The sequence below is a fragment of the Marmota flaviventris genome, chromosome 5, assembly GCF_047511675.1.
Source record: "Marmota flaviventris isolate mMarFla1 chromosome 5, mMarFla1.hap1, whole genome shotgun sequence".
NCBI classification, from domain to species: domain Eukaryota; kingdom Metazoa; phylum Chordata; class Mammalia; order Rodentia; family Sciuridae; genus Marmota; species Marmota flaviventris.
Window position 1 is genome coordinate 30,233,696 of NC_092502.1, and position 15,540 is coordinate 30,249,235.

At 37.0% G+C, this 15,540-nt stretch overlaps 1 protein-coding gene across 1 annotated transcript in view; it reads left to right on the top strand.

Annotated features, from left to right (window-relative positions):
* The window catches only part of LOC114082245 (uncharacterized), a 281,118-nt gene that overhangs the window by 95,181 nt on the left and 170,397 nt on the right, over positions 1-15,540 (top strand). Inside the window, exons 28-36 of the mRNA XM_071612054.1 lie at positions 1,806-1,904; positions 2,517-2,545; positions 2,640-2,712; positions 4,792-4,862; positions 9,142-9,235; positions 11,108-11,206; positions 11,819-11,847; positions 11,942-12,014; positions 14,095-14,165. Of these exons, the coding sequence (XP_071468155.1) occupies positions 1,806-1,904; positions 2,517-2,545; positions 2,640-2,712; positions 4,792-4,862; positions 9,142-9,235; positions 11,108-11,206; positions 11,819-11,847; positions 11,942-12,014; positions 14,095-14,165 (638 nt within the window). The remainder of the gene's footprint in view (positions 1-1,805; positions 1,905-2,516; positions 2,546-2,639; positions 2,713-4,791; positions 4,863-9,141; positions 9,236-11,107; positions 11,207-11,818; positions 11,848-11,941; positions 12,015-14,094; positions 14,166-15,540) is intronic.

Sequence of the window (15,540 nt, forward strand, 5' to 3'; positions counted from 1 at the left end):
TTATAATTGTTCAAAGAGAGTATGTATTCCCTGGTAAGGACAAAGAAATATAATGAGTCCTATGGTATTAGGTTTCTGTCACAGGCTACACTGGGGATATTGATAAAGAATCTGAATTAGGAATTGCATTTTGAGACATGCTTCCATCAAAGTAAAGTAGAAATCAGAGAGAAGAAGAGGATATGAACAGTGAGACAGGCATTAATTAATTACAGGGAATCAATGAAGGAAGAGACAGCAGCTGTGGTCAGTGGAGTCAGGGACACTCAGTTACATATGAGCAGGGAAAAGGGCAGCTTTTTGATAATCTGGGGAGCATATCTGAGTTGCCAGGTCCACAGCTGAATGAAGTGTAGAGGGAACATTCTCCAACCTTCTTCACTTAGTCACAGTTGGAATCAAATGGAGGAGTGAAGAAGGAATCCCATATTGCTAGGTTTGTTTATCCATGTATATAATTATAATGACACATAAAATCTTGCTAGTCTGTACAAAAAAATTTATTAGGCAGAAACGCCAATTAGGAGAGTGGAAAGAAATAGGAATGATTACGGATTGGTCCCCAAATTCCCAGATAGCTAAAATTAAATTTGGAAAGATTATACCTTCTTCTAAACTTCCATTTGAGTGGATCATCTTAGGGAGAAACCCAGGGCTATATTCAAGTTACGGTAGAGGTATTAGATGCCAACAGCATTTACACTGGAGCTCTCAAACTGTAGTGTATGGTCAGTTGGGGTCAGGAGATTCTCGTTGTGACTCAGAAGTTCTTTCCCTCTACATTTCCTTTATGTTCTAACGTGTCTCCAGTGATCCTGGTTTGCCAACAGCATTTTTATAGAAAGGAAAAGAAAGTTCCTGTGGGACATCAAACCGAATTCTAGCAGATGCTACACACCAGAATAGAAGATGATCAAGTGCCAGGATAAATATTGCTATACCTCTGAGCTTAATTCTTAGGTAGTGGGGATAACACAAAAGACAAAAATTTAGAAATCATTTTCTCAGATAAATTTTCTATATTGGTAAGAAGCAAGGAGTTGGAGTGACCAATACAAAGAATTCATAATGGACAGAATCATGGCTCCCACAACAGAATTTTTTTTTTTTTAAAGCCAGGAGGCAATGAAAATGAGGAAGAAAATAAAGAAGTTAGCAAGGAAATTTTGGAGGGGAAAATGAGAGTAGGCAATTCATCATTTTTTAGGGTGCCTGCCTTCAGATCAAAAGTGAGATAATTGAAACAAGTTGGGACTAGAAATATCGGGGCAACCGTGCTGCACACCTACCTGGCCCCACCATGTGTGTGACATCCATAAGAGTGATTTAGATCAGTGACCTAGTGTTCTTGAACCTGCTTTTTTAAAGATAGTGATTTTTTATTAATATGGTTATAGTATTATATGATGATGATGATGACGACGACGACAATGATGATACTGATTATGATTTCAATTTTTTTATTATATTGGTGCTTTGGAATGAAACCATGTCCCTGGTGTTGCAAGAATGTACTCAATTCCTGCGCTTAATTCTGATCCCTAAATGCCTCTATTTTTGCTCTCCACCACGTTCAGAAAATATGTGATACATGTCTGGGTGTTTTATTTCACACTCATTTTTTTAAACAGAATTCGTTAAGGAATTTATTCTGCGTATACTAAGACTGTTTCTAACATGTTTATATAAAAGGCTTTGAAACACAATACTTCAGTCCTGTCTGTCAATTCTGCTTCCTTTCAGATCACAGTTTGCTGTGGATGGCCATATCTAAAATCTTTATGCTTTCTCACATTTTGTTTCAGATGCAGGACATGTATCTTTGTACAAGGGTGAAAAAGAAAACATTATATCACCTAAAACAAAGGAAGCAGGATTAGAAGAGGTGCCACGGTCCCATATGGGTATGAAAAAACACACATATATGTATTACCTGTTACTCTAAATGCATATATCTGGTCCAATTAATTCAGAAAGAAAACATTTTGATGAGAAATAATGTGTACCTTTCTGCAGATCTTGAATGAAAACTTTTGCTAATAAGACAAATGAGGTACAGGATATCAGTTATAATAAAATGGATTATACAATTCATAGGTCACTTGACATATGTGCTGCCATTTGACTAGTTCAGCTTTGACATTGAACTTCTCAGGTTTCTCTTTGCTTCTCTGAATACAGATCACTGTGGTCTCCAGATTCTGCATCTTTACATTTTTATACGTACCTTGCCTAATAATTTATGATGATTACAAAGGTGTTCTTATTATTTGAAACTTAACTACAAGTTTTAATTACTAAAGATATTTTCTCCATATTGATTTACTACATTTCAGTTTTGTCATTGTACTCAACAAAATCCACAAACACAAAACCCCCAAGCCAATGTAGCCTGTATCAATGCAAACAAAAATTATTATCACTCAGACTGAGCTCTCTACTTATTTCAAAGAGTCATGAATGTGTTTTTCTTAATATTCAGGTTTTATGGATTATATATTTCACTTGCTTTTCAGGCTCTAAGGACGTACATGCTTCCTACAAGGTAATTCATCTTCTATATTTATGTGATATTATTATCAGTATGCTGGATGTACTGTAAAATACTTACATAATATCTTCTCTCAATGCACATCAAGCCGACCATCAAAAGCAAAGATACAGATCCCCAAAAACCAAAATGGAAGAATGGAACAAAAATGCTGGAATCAGGTAACTGTTGCAGTACAGCTTCTAAGAAACTGCCTATGTTTAAACCTTGGAAATGATAGCAATCTTCTAACTCCTGATATATCCATTTTCTGACATGTGTTGGTTGGAGTTGCCCCATCGGGTCTGTGTTGGTGCTGCATCCACATTTCAAAATATTTCTGTAAATGTCTGAGGAAATGATGTTTTAAAATAACCTATATCACAGGTGTTTCTACAGTTAAACTTCATGACACCTGTTAGGTGGATTGAGGGGCTGATATTTCTTCCCACCCAAATTTTAAAAATAGGTCCAAGGGAGCAGGACTGAAATCCAGAATCCTGAGATTATGAGGAATTCTAGTTTTCTTGAAGCCAAGATGTCAAGGCCAGTCTGTGAAATACAGGAAAATCTCATTTATAAGGCAATGTGCACTCTACCCTGACATCTAGTGTGACATACATGTCTTATGTGCATCAAACATGTTTTTATGCCACTTATACCCTGACTCTGACAACTCTTGTGGTCAGTATGTAGCAAGAAATAATAAGATGTATGATCATATATACTTTAGTTTACCCCTTGCTTCTAAAGTGAACATTTGCTGGTGAACACTCTTTCTTGAAATTTTATCTCAGAGTAGTCAATCCATATGTGCACATAGCAATGGAATTTTTGCTCATTGTTCTTTGACTTGTTGTTTGCTTGTTACATCTGTATGGTAAAAACAGAACCCAGATCCTTTTGGAGACATTCCTTCCATTCAGGCCTGCATCAACTTCATAGAGCAATTTGCATTCTCATTATTCATCTCCAATCATGAACATGCCCCTCAAGTTCACATGCCCACTGAATTGAGTTGGTTCCAGATACATATGTGCCCCTGGCATAGATGACATTCTTTGGTATGTGTATGTCCAAGCACCTTAACATTTTGAGGCATCTTTCACAGTGCAAGTCTTCCTAAATCTGTCTTTAGCCTGTTTTCTACTGGCATGAACTTCTGGAAGTTTTCACCAATCCCTATATCATCAGACATATACCGTCCCCCTTAACCCTTGTCTCTGTGTCACCCTGTAGCTGTCCACATTTTCACCATTCTCTGCCTCTGCTTGATGGCCTCACTCCTCAAGTCTCCATTCATCCCTACCTCTAGAAAAGACACCATCCACGCCAAGTGTTATTGCCTCAGACACTTACCTGACACTTTATTATGGTTTTCAAATCAGTGTGTTCTAAAAGCAGAACCTGAATCCAGGACCTAGTGAACTAGACAGAGAAGGAATAATTTAAAAGCCAAGTATTTGTTACCCAGTGCAATAGCGGGTAGCTAACACCAGAGAAGCAAAACCAGTTTATTTCAGGATTTAAAAGGCACCATGAGAAATCCTTCCAAAAACAGAGTGATTCTTAACAGAAGAAATGCAGGAAAAGGAAAGGAAAGGAATATGGGGTTCACTGGCAAAGGTATGACAGTGACCTCTTTTTTTCTTTCCTTTTTTTTTGTGCAGAAACCAAACCTTGTGTGCAGTGGTTCATTAAAAATTACTATTAGGAAACAGACATAGTAAACAGTGTGAGGTTTCTTCTTTCCATTGTAATTTCAATATTTTTTTATGAAAAAATATCATTTTCTTAGGAATGTTTGAATCTTTGAGATATCATATGATTGAACGTGTGACCTCTAGTGTCTCCGAAGTTGGATTAGTGAAACTACTCCCTAAATCTCTCAATAGGCCCTGGGTGAAGAGGAACTCACTTGTATTTTTCAACTTACTGGGAGGCTGTAGAAGGCAGATGTCAGGTTACCAATGTACCAGGGTATATGTAAACACTCTATCTCCAAAAACATTTAAGGCCTCGGATTTGAAGGAAGTGCTACAGTTGTTGCCAAGGATGCACATGGCTCTGGGTGCAACCACCAGGCCCACAAAACAATCAAAAAATTTCAGACAACATAAACATTCACCTAAAATTAAGCTAAACTTAAAAGTATCATTGTGGAAATAAAGTTTTATGATTATTACATTTGTAGTTGGCTAGATTTTCACTCAGTCTAATTCTTTTAAGTAATTTAAGTACATCTATGCATTCATTCCCAGATTCACCTTGGGATAGTTCATCCGAAGAGGAGAAGGAGTGGCCTGATGGCGCAGTAAATAGGCCTCAACAGGTATGTAAATGTGTCAACTGTTTGTCCCTTCTTTGCTTTGTGAAGGGACATTATGGCTGAAGAAAATGACCTCATACAATATTTACTTGGAAATCAAATATCATAATTCAATATTTAAATCTAAAGTATGTAACAGGACATAAACATGAAAATAGCTTTAGAAATCATGAAAACAGAAGCTTGAAGTAACCTTCCAGAGAAGGAAATATTTTGAATATTCTTTCAGTTATCTTCTGTGTGACCTCCTCACATGATGAGGAATAAATCTGAGACTCAGAAAGGGCCAGGTGAAAATCAGAAAATACAAAAGGGCAAGGTCTAAGGATCACATTCATGTTAAGACATCATCATTCCCAAAGGCTCAAAATTTAATTTCCCATTACCACTAATCCATACAGGTGTTAAAGATTCCATTCTCCCTTGACTCCACTATGTAAATTGAGGCAGGAAGTAAGCTTAAATTAGAAACCAAACAGTCTGTTAAAGGAATCAGATCCTTTCAGGATGTGTCCTTTCTGTTAGTGTATGAACAGAAACTTTCTAGTTCATTTACCTATCATGCAAGACATCAAGACAATCACTAAACATTTTTATCCTACCTCTGAAATGGACATTAGTCAAAATGAAGTGCTACAGTTCGTGCCAAGGATACACATCTTAGATGCAGTTATTGGAAACGTTTTAAAAATTTGGTGGTATCTTAATGTCCCCTTTTTTCCCTGTTGTCTACAGTAGTAGGAGGCGATTTTGCAATCATTTTAGTTCCAATGATATGTGTGTGTCCTTTCAGTGTCAGGTTTTTCTTTGGGATGTGTTTCGTGAGGCCATCACTCTCAGCATCAAGTTCCAAATGAGCATGTTTCACATGCTGTATTTAGACACCAGCATCTCATCAAGGAGAAAGGGGAATCTCTGAGAACAATCATAGCTTAAAGCAAAGCACACATACCATGCAAATACAATATGTATTTTATATATGGTTTCCATAATACCAAGAAAAGAACTGAAGTTCATAGGATATAACAATGTGCACCTGACTAGAAAAAGAAAACAAGCCTTAGTGACAATAAAAGTATCATGATCGATTTTAACAAGAACAGACAGTGAAAGTGGTTATGCTAAGCAGAGACTTAGGAGAAGATGGCGATGAAATTCAATAAGAATGAGAATAGGAAAGAATTTAAAATAAGAATAAAAAATGTAATCAAGGAAATAAAATGAGAAATGATTGAAAATATCTTGGAAAATCAGATATATTATGAAAAAAGAAATAATTTGGCAAACTCAAAGAAATAGCAGACCAAAAAAAAAAAAAAAAAGGCACAAATAAAACCATGGAAATCTTTACAATTCCCTGAAATTTATGTAACTAAAATGGAGACACTTCTGTCCAGAATTTCTAATTTTGGAAAGCTAAAGCATTTTATGGTTTTCTTGATGTAAATATTGCCCGTCAGTTTCCTTATCTGCTCTAGGTCGAAAAGGTCTGCCTCTGCTCCTTGCTCTCCCGCACCTCCCAAGAATGCTGAGGGAACATTGAAAGTTGCAGAGGAAATGCCCTCTCAGTATTAGTTTGTGTACTCAGAGACATGGGCCTATATAATGTAGAAATTGCCTATTAAACCCTGTGGGCATGGAGGCTGGAGACTAATCTGTAGTGCAGACTCCAGTTCTGGAATTCTGTACTCAGTGGTCCCGTACTGTGCATGATTCCAAGTCACTGAGGCCTTTTCCTACAACCTCTTGGAGCATGAGAGACATGGCCTGGTTTCAGAATCTGTGACATCTTCTGAGAACTCAGTGAAAATACCGTTCTCCCTGATCCTGCCCCAGCACTTCTGGAGTCTTCTGTCCCTTGAATTCTCAACTAGCAGTTCTTGCTCACTATCATTACTCCCAAAGCACCAGTTTGAAAGACACAGTGCCTCTGTGAACCTCTACTCTATGGACCATTCACAGCAGCAACACATCTCTTCCTGATGAGAGCTTTCAGCACATGCCTGTCACTCACTATCCTGAGCCCATTTGATGAGTAACCATCTAAACTTCTGGGAGAATACCTGGCTACTGAATCACGGAGGTGTAAGGGATACAGTGGTTCCTGATGAGACACCACTGAGAGCCCATGTCCTCAGGGCAATATTGTAATTCTTAAGAGGGTGCCTTTGACTGTCTGTGTGATGTGAATAGGGGGGTAGGTATTCTAAATTATTCTCAGCAGAGTGGGTTGACCATGCCTAGTATTCATTTCATGTTTATGGTACTGCAGGCTGCCCTTTGTCTGCCAGACTTACTCTTGGTCCTTGCTGTCACAGAGCTGACAGCACCATGATGCCATGACAGTGCCATGAACTACTTAACATAGACTATAGGGCCATGCTCTAAGTGTCCAGCTCTCTCAGCAGCTCTATGTCTGTGTTTCTCTCCTGTCCCACCTTGATTATGGTTATGGATACCTCCAAACCACTGTTTTTTTTGCCAAATTCAGTCTATGAAAAGTTAGGAAGAAACTGGGTAATTTTTTATGGATATCCCAGGTAGAAAGCCGCGATAAAGTAACAGGAGAGGAGAGGCTCCTAAACACATCCTCAGATTCTGCCTGGAATCCGATCTGCCTGGAATCAGTTTTCTTGACATCTCAGGGAAAAGAAGTCTCACCATGGTGAAAAGGTTGTATTTGGCCTTTGAATAATCTACATAAGTTTTCTACTTTTTTGCTTTAAAATATCATCCTTGTATAATCTTAGGGATTTTGATGTTACAAGTGTTATATTTTAGAATTTTAAGGCAAGGTTTTTTATGCTATGTGAGGACTCTTTTTGACATGATGGTGTAACATGAAAAACTAGTTTGCTCAAATTCAGTGTCAAGTTTCTAGGTGTTTATTTATCCATTTTTGTGTTCATGTGCCTCTGGGCTCATTTCATATCTTTCTGATGGTGATAGAAACCACTGTAAATATTGAAGTTCCAGTGTCTCTTGTGTATAGAGAATCATTGTAAATTGGGAATCAGAACAAGGATTGGGAATCCTGGTTCACATAGTGTTCATATTCCTACTCTTCTGATGACTCTCCATACTACTTTTCAGATGGGAAGTCCTGATTTTCGGTCTCACAGTGTATGGTTGTACATTTTTACCGACATCCTCTCCAGCACTTATTATTTAAAGCCTTGATGAATGCCTATCTGGCTGGCATGAGCTGAAATATCAATGGAGTTTTGGATGGTATTTCCCTGAATGCTAGATATTTTTTTATGTATTTATAGTGATCTTGTATATGTTGTTTTGAGAACTGTCTATCTCTTGCTTTTCTCCATTTCCTAATTGGATGGGTGAGATTCTCCTCAGCTCACCAGTGAGAATATTTTTCTCTCATAGCCAGCTAGTTTTCCCTACCCCAGCTTTACCCTATTTCTTCTATGAATGCATTTCCTCTTTGAGAATCTTAATATTTCTTGGTTTCATCTGGTCACAGTTTCTCCATTGTGTCACTCCTGTTTTCCCACAGCTGCTCTTTTGTAGCAAGCAGCTATGCACCAGTTCAAATGACTCCCACCTCTGCAAATAGTCAGCTTTTAAGACATATGGGAGTCACCTTTATCTTTTGAAATACCTCTTAACTTTCTTCTTCAATGGAAATGTTGCATATTCTACCCAATTTGGGTGTGTTGTTATGTTCATGTGAAATACAGACACATTTCCTCACTATACTGTACTTTGTTAAAATAAGTTTTGACTTGGTAAATATTTTGCTGAAATACATTAACTTTTGGAAGTCTCTGATGAATAGATGAAGCACGAACAACCATTTCCCATTCCTACACAAGGTGACAGAATTGAAACTCTCATCTTACTAAGTATCGTACTTTCAGAATTAAATATTGACCATTCAGGTCATAAAATTTGAATGCTCTAGAACATCAAGGGCCATTCTCAAAAGACTTTCTACAGGATTCTTAGAACTGCTGGAAGTGCAAAGTTGACTGATTAAATGCTGATGCTAGTTTTTTAGGGGTGTATGAACGTCAGTTTGTATATTCTGAGGGAATAGGTTTCCTATGTCCCACATCCTGGTTTTATCCAATCAGTAGCCACAATGATATAAGAGCTCACTTAATCTGACGTGATTTAGACTTGAAACTAGTGAATACATTCTTGCTTATAATGCACTCATCTAATTTCCAATTGGGATGATTTCAAAAATAGACTTATGGTGATGAGATAAATGTACTGATGAAATCTTTGTGCAACTCATTATTGGCATTACTTTCTCCAGAGTGTCTGTGAGAAACCTCCAGAGGTTTGGGCTTCTAGAATATCTGGTGGGTTCCATTCACGAGCAAAGAATAGAATAAATGGACATAGAGAAGGTAAGAGTCATGAATAATGTAAAATACATTGCTGAGCCTATTGCCTTCATACATGAGCACTAGTATATTATAATTGTTCAAAGAGAGTATGTATTCCCTGGTAAGGACAAAGAAATATAATGAGTCCTATGGTATTAGGTTTCTGTCACAGGCTACACTGGGGATATTGATAAAGAATCTGAATTAGGAATTGCATTTTGAGACATGCTTCCATCAAAGTAAAGTAGAAATCAGAGAGAAGAAGAGGATATGAACAGTGAGACAGGCATTAATTAATTACAGGGAATCAATGAAGGAAGAGACAGCAGCTGTGGTCAGTGGAGTCAGGGACACTCAGTTACATATGAGCAGGGAAAAGGGCAGCTTTTTGATAATCTGGGGAGCATATCTGAGTTGCCAGGTCCACAGCTGAATGAAGTGTAGAGGGAACATTCTCCAACCTTCTTCACTTAGTCACAGTTGGAATCAAATGGAGGAGTGAAGAAGGAATCCCATATTGCTAGGTTTGTTTATCCATGTATATAATTATAATGACACATAAAATCTTGCTAGTCTGTACAAAAAAATTTATTAGGCAGAAACGCCCATTAGGAGACTGGAAAGAAATAGGAATGATTACGGATTGGTCCCCAAATTCCCAGATAGCTAAAATTAAATTTGGAAAGATTATACCTTCTTCTAAACTTCCATTTGAGTGGATCATCTTAGGGAGAAACCCAGGGCTATATTCAAGTTACGGTAGAGGTATTAGATGCCAACAGCATTTACACTGGAGCTCTCAAACTGTAGTGTATGGTCAGTTGGGGTCAGGAGATTCTCGTTGTGACTCAGAAGTTCTTTCCCTCTACATTTCCTTTATGTTCTAACGTGTCTCCAGTGATCCTGGTTTGCCAACAGCATTTTTATAGAAAGGAAAAGAAAGTTCCTGTGGGACATCAAACCGAATTCTAGCAGATGCTACACACCAGAATAGAAGATGATCAAGTGCCAGGATAAATATTGCTATACCTCTGAGCTTAATTCTTAGGTAGTGGGGATAACACAAAAGACAAAAATTTAGAAATCATTTTCTCAGATAAATTTTCTATATTGGTAAGAAGCAAGGAGTTGGAGTGACCAATACAAAGAATTCATAATGGACAGAATCATGGCTCCCACAACAGAATTTTTTTTTTTTTAAAGCCAGGAGGCAATGAAAATGAGGAAGAAAATAAAGAAGTTAGCAAGGAAATTTTGGAGGGGAAAATGAGAGTAGGCAATTCATCATTTTTTAGGGTGCCTGCCTTCAGATCAAAAGTGAGATAATTGAAACAAGTTGGGACTAGAAATATCGGGGCAACCGTGCTGCACACCTACCTGGCCCCACCATGTGTGTGACATCCATAAGAGTGATTTAGATCAGTGACCTAGTGTTCTTGAACCTGCTTTTTTAAAGATAGTGATTTTTTATTAATATGGTTATAGTATTATATGATGATGATGATGACGACGACGACAATGATGATACTGATTATGATTTCAATTTTTTTATTATATTGGTGCTTTGGAATGAAACCATGTCCCTGGTGTTGCAAGAATGTACTCAATTCCTGCGCTTAATTCTGATCCCTAAATGCCTCTATTTTTGCTCTCCACCACGTTCAGAAAATATGTGATACATGTCTGGGTGTTTTATTTCACACTCATTTTTTTAAACAGAATTCGTTAAGGAATTTATTCTGCGTATACTAAGACTGTTTCTAACATGTTTATATAAAAGGCTTTGAAACACAATACTTCAGTCCTGTCTGTCAATTCTGCTTCCTTTCAGATCACAGTTTGCTGTGGATGGCCATATCTAAAATCTTTATGCTTTCTCACATTTTGTTTCAGATGCAGGACATGTATCTTTGTACAAGGGTGAAAAAGAAAACATTATATCACCTAAAACAAAGGAAGCAGGATTAGAAGAGGTGCCACGGTCCCATATGGGTATGAAAAAACACACATATATGTATTACCTGTTACTCTAAATGCATATATCTGGTCCAATTAATTCAGAAAGAAAACATTTTGATGAGAAATAATGTGTACCTTTCTGCAGATCTTGAATGAAAACTTTTGCTAATAAGACAAATGAGGTACAGGATATCAGTTATAATAAAATGGATTATACAATTCATAGGTCACTTGACATATGTGCTGCCATTTGACTAGTTCAGCTTTGACATTGAACTTCTCAGGTTTCTCTTTGCTTCTCTGAATACAGATCACTGTGGTCTCCAGATTCTGCATCTTTACATTTTTATACGTACCTTGCCTAATAATTTATGATGATTACAAAGGTGTTCTTATTATTTGAAACTTAACTACAAGTTTTAATTACTAAAGATATTTTCTCCATATTGATTTACTACATTTCAGTTTTGTCATTGTACTCAACAAAATCCACAAACACAAAACCCCCAAGCCAATGTAGCCTGTATCAATGCAAACAAAAATTATTATCACTCAGACTGAGCTCTCTACTTATTTCAAAGAGTCATGAATGTGTTTTTCTTAATATTCAGGTTTTATGGATTATATATTTCACTTGCTTTTCAGGCTCTAAGGACGTACATGCTTCCTACAAGGTAATTCATCTTCTATATTTATGTGATATTATTATCAGTATGCTGGATGTACTGTAAAATACTTACATAATATCTTCTCTCAATGCACATCAAGCCGACCATCAAAAGCAAAGATACAGATCCCCAAAAACCAAAATGGAAGAATGGAACAAAAATGCTGGAATCAGGTAACTGTTGCAGTACAGCTTCTAAGAAACTGCCTATGTTTAAACCTTGGAAATGATAGCAATCTTCTAACTCCTGATATATCCATTTTCTGACATGTGTTGGTTGGAGTTGCCCCATCGGGTCTGTGTTGGTGCTGCATCCACATTTCAAAATATTTCTGTAAATGTCTGAGGAAATGATGTTTTAAAATAACCTATATCACAGGTGTTTCTACAGTTAAACTTCATGACACCTGTTAGGTGGATTGAGGGGCTGATATTTCTTCCCACCCAAATTTTAAAAATAGGTCCAAGGGAGCAGGACTGAAATCCAGAATCCTGAGATTATGAGGAATTCTAGTTTTCTTGAAGCCAAGATGTCAAGGCCAGTCTGTGAAATACAGGAAAATCTCATTTATAAGGCAATGTGCACTCTACCCTGACATCTAGTGTGACATACATGTCTTATGTGCATCAAACATGTTTTTATGCCACTTATACCCTGACTCTGACAACTCTTGTGGTCAGTATGTAGCAAGAAATAATAAGATGTATGATCATATATACTTTAGTTTACCCCTTGCTTCTAAAGTGAACATTTGCTGGTGAACACTCTTTCTTGAAATTTTATCTCAGAGTAGTCAATCCATATGTGCACATAGCGATGGAATTTTTGCTCATTGTTCTTTGACTTGTTGTTTGCTTGTTACATCTGTATGGTAAAAACAGAACCCAGATCCTTTTGGAGACATTCCTTCCATTCAGGCCTGCATCAACTTCATAGAGCAATTTGCATTCTCATTATTCATCTCCAATCATGAACATGCCCCTCAAGTTCACATGCCCACTGAATTGAGTTGGTTCCAGATACATATGTGCCCCTGGCATAGATGACATTCTTTGGTATGTGTATGTCCAAGCACCTTAACATTTTGAGGCATCTTTCACAGTGCAAGTCTTCCTAAATCTATCTTTAGCCTGTTTTCTACTGGCATGAACTTCTGGAAGTTTTCACCAATCCCTATATCATCAGACATATACCGTCCCCCTTAACCCTTGTCTCTGTGTCACCCTGTAGCTGTCCACATTTTCACCATTCTCTGCCTCTGCTTGATGGCCTCACTCCTCAAGTCTCCATTCATCCCTACCTCTAGAAAAGACACCATCCACGCCAAGTGTTATTGCCTCAGACACTTACCTGACACTTTATTATGGTTTTCAAATCAGTGTGTTCTAAAAGCAGAACCTGAATCCAGGACCTAGTGAACTAGACAGAGAAGGAATAATTTAAAAGCCAAGTATTTGTTACCCAGTGCAATAGCGGGTAGCTAACACCAGAGAAGCAAAACCAGTTTATTTCAGGATTTAAAAGGCACCATGAGAAATCCTTCCAAAAACAGAGTGATTCTTAACAGAAGAAATGCAGGAAAAGGAAAGGAAAGGAATATGGGGTTCACTGGCAAAGGTATGACAGTGACCTCTTTTTTTCTTTCCTTTTTTTTTTGTGCAGAAACCAAACCTTGTGTGCAGTGGTTCATTAAAAATTACTATTAGGAAACAGACATAGTAAACAGTGTGAGGTTTCTTCTTTCCATTGTAATTTCAATATTTTTTTATGAAAAAATATCATTTTCTTAGGAATGTTTGAATCTTTGAGATATCATATGATTGAACGTGTGACCTCTAGTGTCTCCGAAGTTGGATTAGTGAAACTACTCCCTAAATCTCTCAATAGGCCCTGGGTGAAGAGGAACTCACTTGTATTTTTCAACTTACTGGGAGGCTGTAGAAGGCAGATGTCAGGTTACCAATGTACCAGGGTATATGTAAACACTCTATCTCCAAAAACATTTAAGGCCTCGGATTTGAAGGAAGTGCTACAGTTGTTGCCAAGGATGCACATGGCTCTGGGTGCAACCACCAGGCCCACAAAACAATCAAAAAATTTCAGACAACATAAACATTCACCTAAAATTAAGCTAAACTTAAAAGTATCATTGTGGAAATAAAGTTTTATGATTATTACATTTGTAGTTGGCTAGATTTTCACTCAGTCTAATTCTTTTAAGTAATTTAAGTACATCTATGCATTCATTCCCAGATTCACCTTGGGATAGTTCATCCGAAGAGGAGAAGGAGTGGCCTGATGGCGCAGTAAATAGGCCTCAACAGGTATGTAAATGTGTCAACTGTTTGTCCCTTCTTTGCTTTGTGAAGGGACATTATGGCTGAAGAAAATGACCTCATACAATATTTACTTGGAAATCAAATATCATAATTCAATATTTAAATCTAAAGTATGTAACAGGACATAAACATGAAAATAGCTTTAGAAATCATGAAAACAGAAGCTTGAAGTAACCTTCCAGAGAAGGAAATATTTTGAATATTCTTTCAGTTATCTTCTGTGTGACCTCCTCACATGATGAGGAATAAATCTGAGACTCAGAAAGGGCCAGGTGAAAATCAGAAAATACAAAAGGGCAAGGTCTAAGGATCACATTCATGTTAAGACATCATCATTCCCAAAGGCTCAAAATTTAATTTCCCATTACCACTAATCCATACAGGTGTTAAAGATTCCATTCTCCCTTGACTCCACTATGTAAATTGAGGCAGGAAGTAAGCTTAAATTAGAAACCAAACAGTCTGTTAAAGGAATCAGATCCTTTCAGGATGTGTCCTTTCTGTTAGTGTATGAACAGAAACTTTCTAGTTCATTTACCTATCATGCAAGACATCAAGACAATCACTAAACATTTTTATCCTACCTCTGAAATGGACATTAGTCAAAATGAAGTGCTACAGTTCGTGCCAAGGATACACATCTTAGATGCAGTTATTGGAAACGTTTTAAAAATTTGGTGGTATCTTAATGTCCCCTTTTTTCCCTGTTGTCTACAGTAGTAGGAGGCGATTTTGCAATCATTTTAGTTCTAATGATATGTGTGTGTCCTTTCAGTGTCAGGTTTTTCTTTGGGATGTGTTTCGTGAGGCCATCACTCTCAGCATCAAGTTCCAAATGAGCATGTTTCACATGCTGTATTTAGACACCAGCATCTCATCAAGGAGAAAGGGGAATCTCTGAGAACAATCATAGCTTAAAGCAAAGCACACATACCATGCAAATACAATATGTATTTTATATATGGTTTCCATAATACCAAGAAAAGAACTGAAGTTCATAGGATATAACAATGTGCACCTGACTAGAAAAAGAAAACAAGCCTTAGTGACAATAAAAGTATCATGATCGATTTTAACAAGAACAGACAGTGAAAGTGGTTATGCTAAGCAGAGACTTAGGAGAAGATGGCGATGAAATTCAATAAGAATGAGAATAGGAAAGAATTTAAAATAAGAATAAAAAATGTAATCAAGGAAATAAAATGAGAAATGATTGAAAATATCTTGGAAAATCAGATATATTATGAAAAAAGAAATAATTTGGCAAACTCAAAGAAATAGCAGACCAAAAAAAAAAAAAAAGGCACAAATAAAACCATGGAAATCTTTACAATTCCCTGAAATTTATGTAACTAAAATG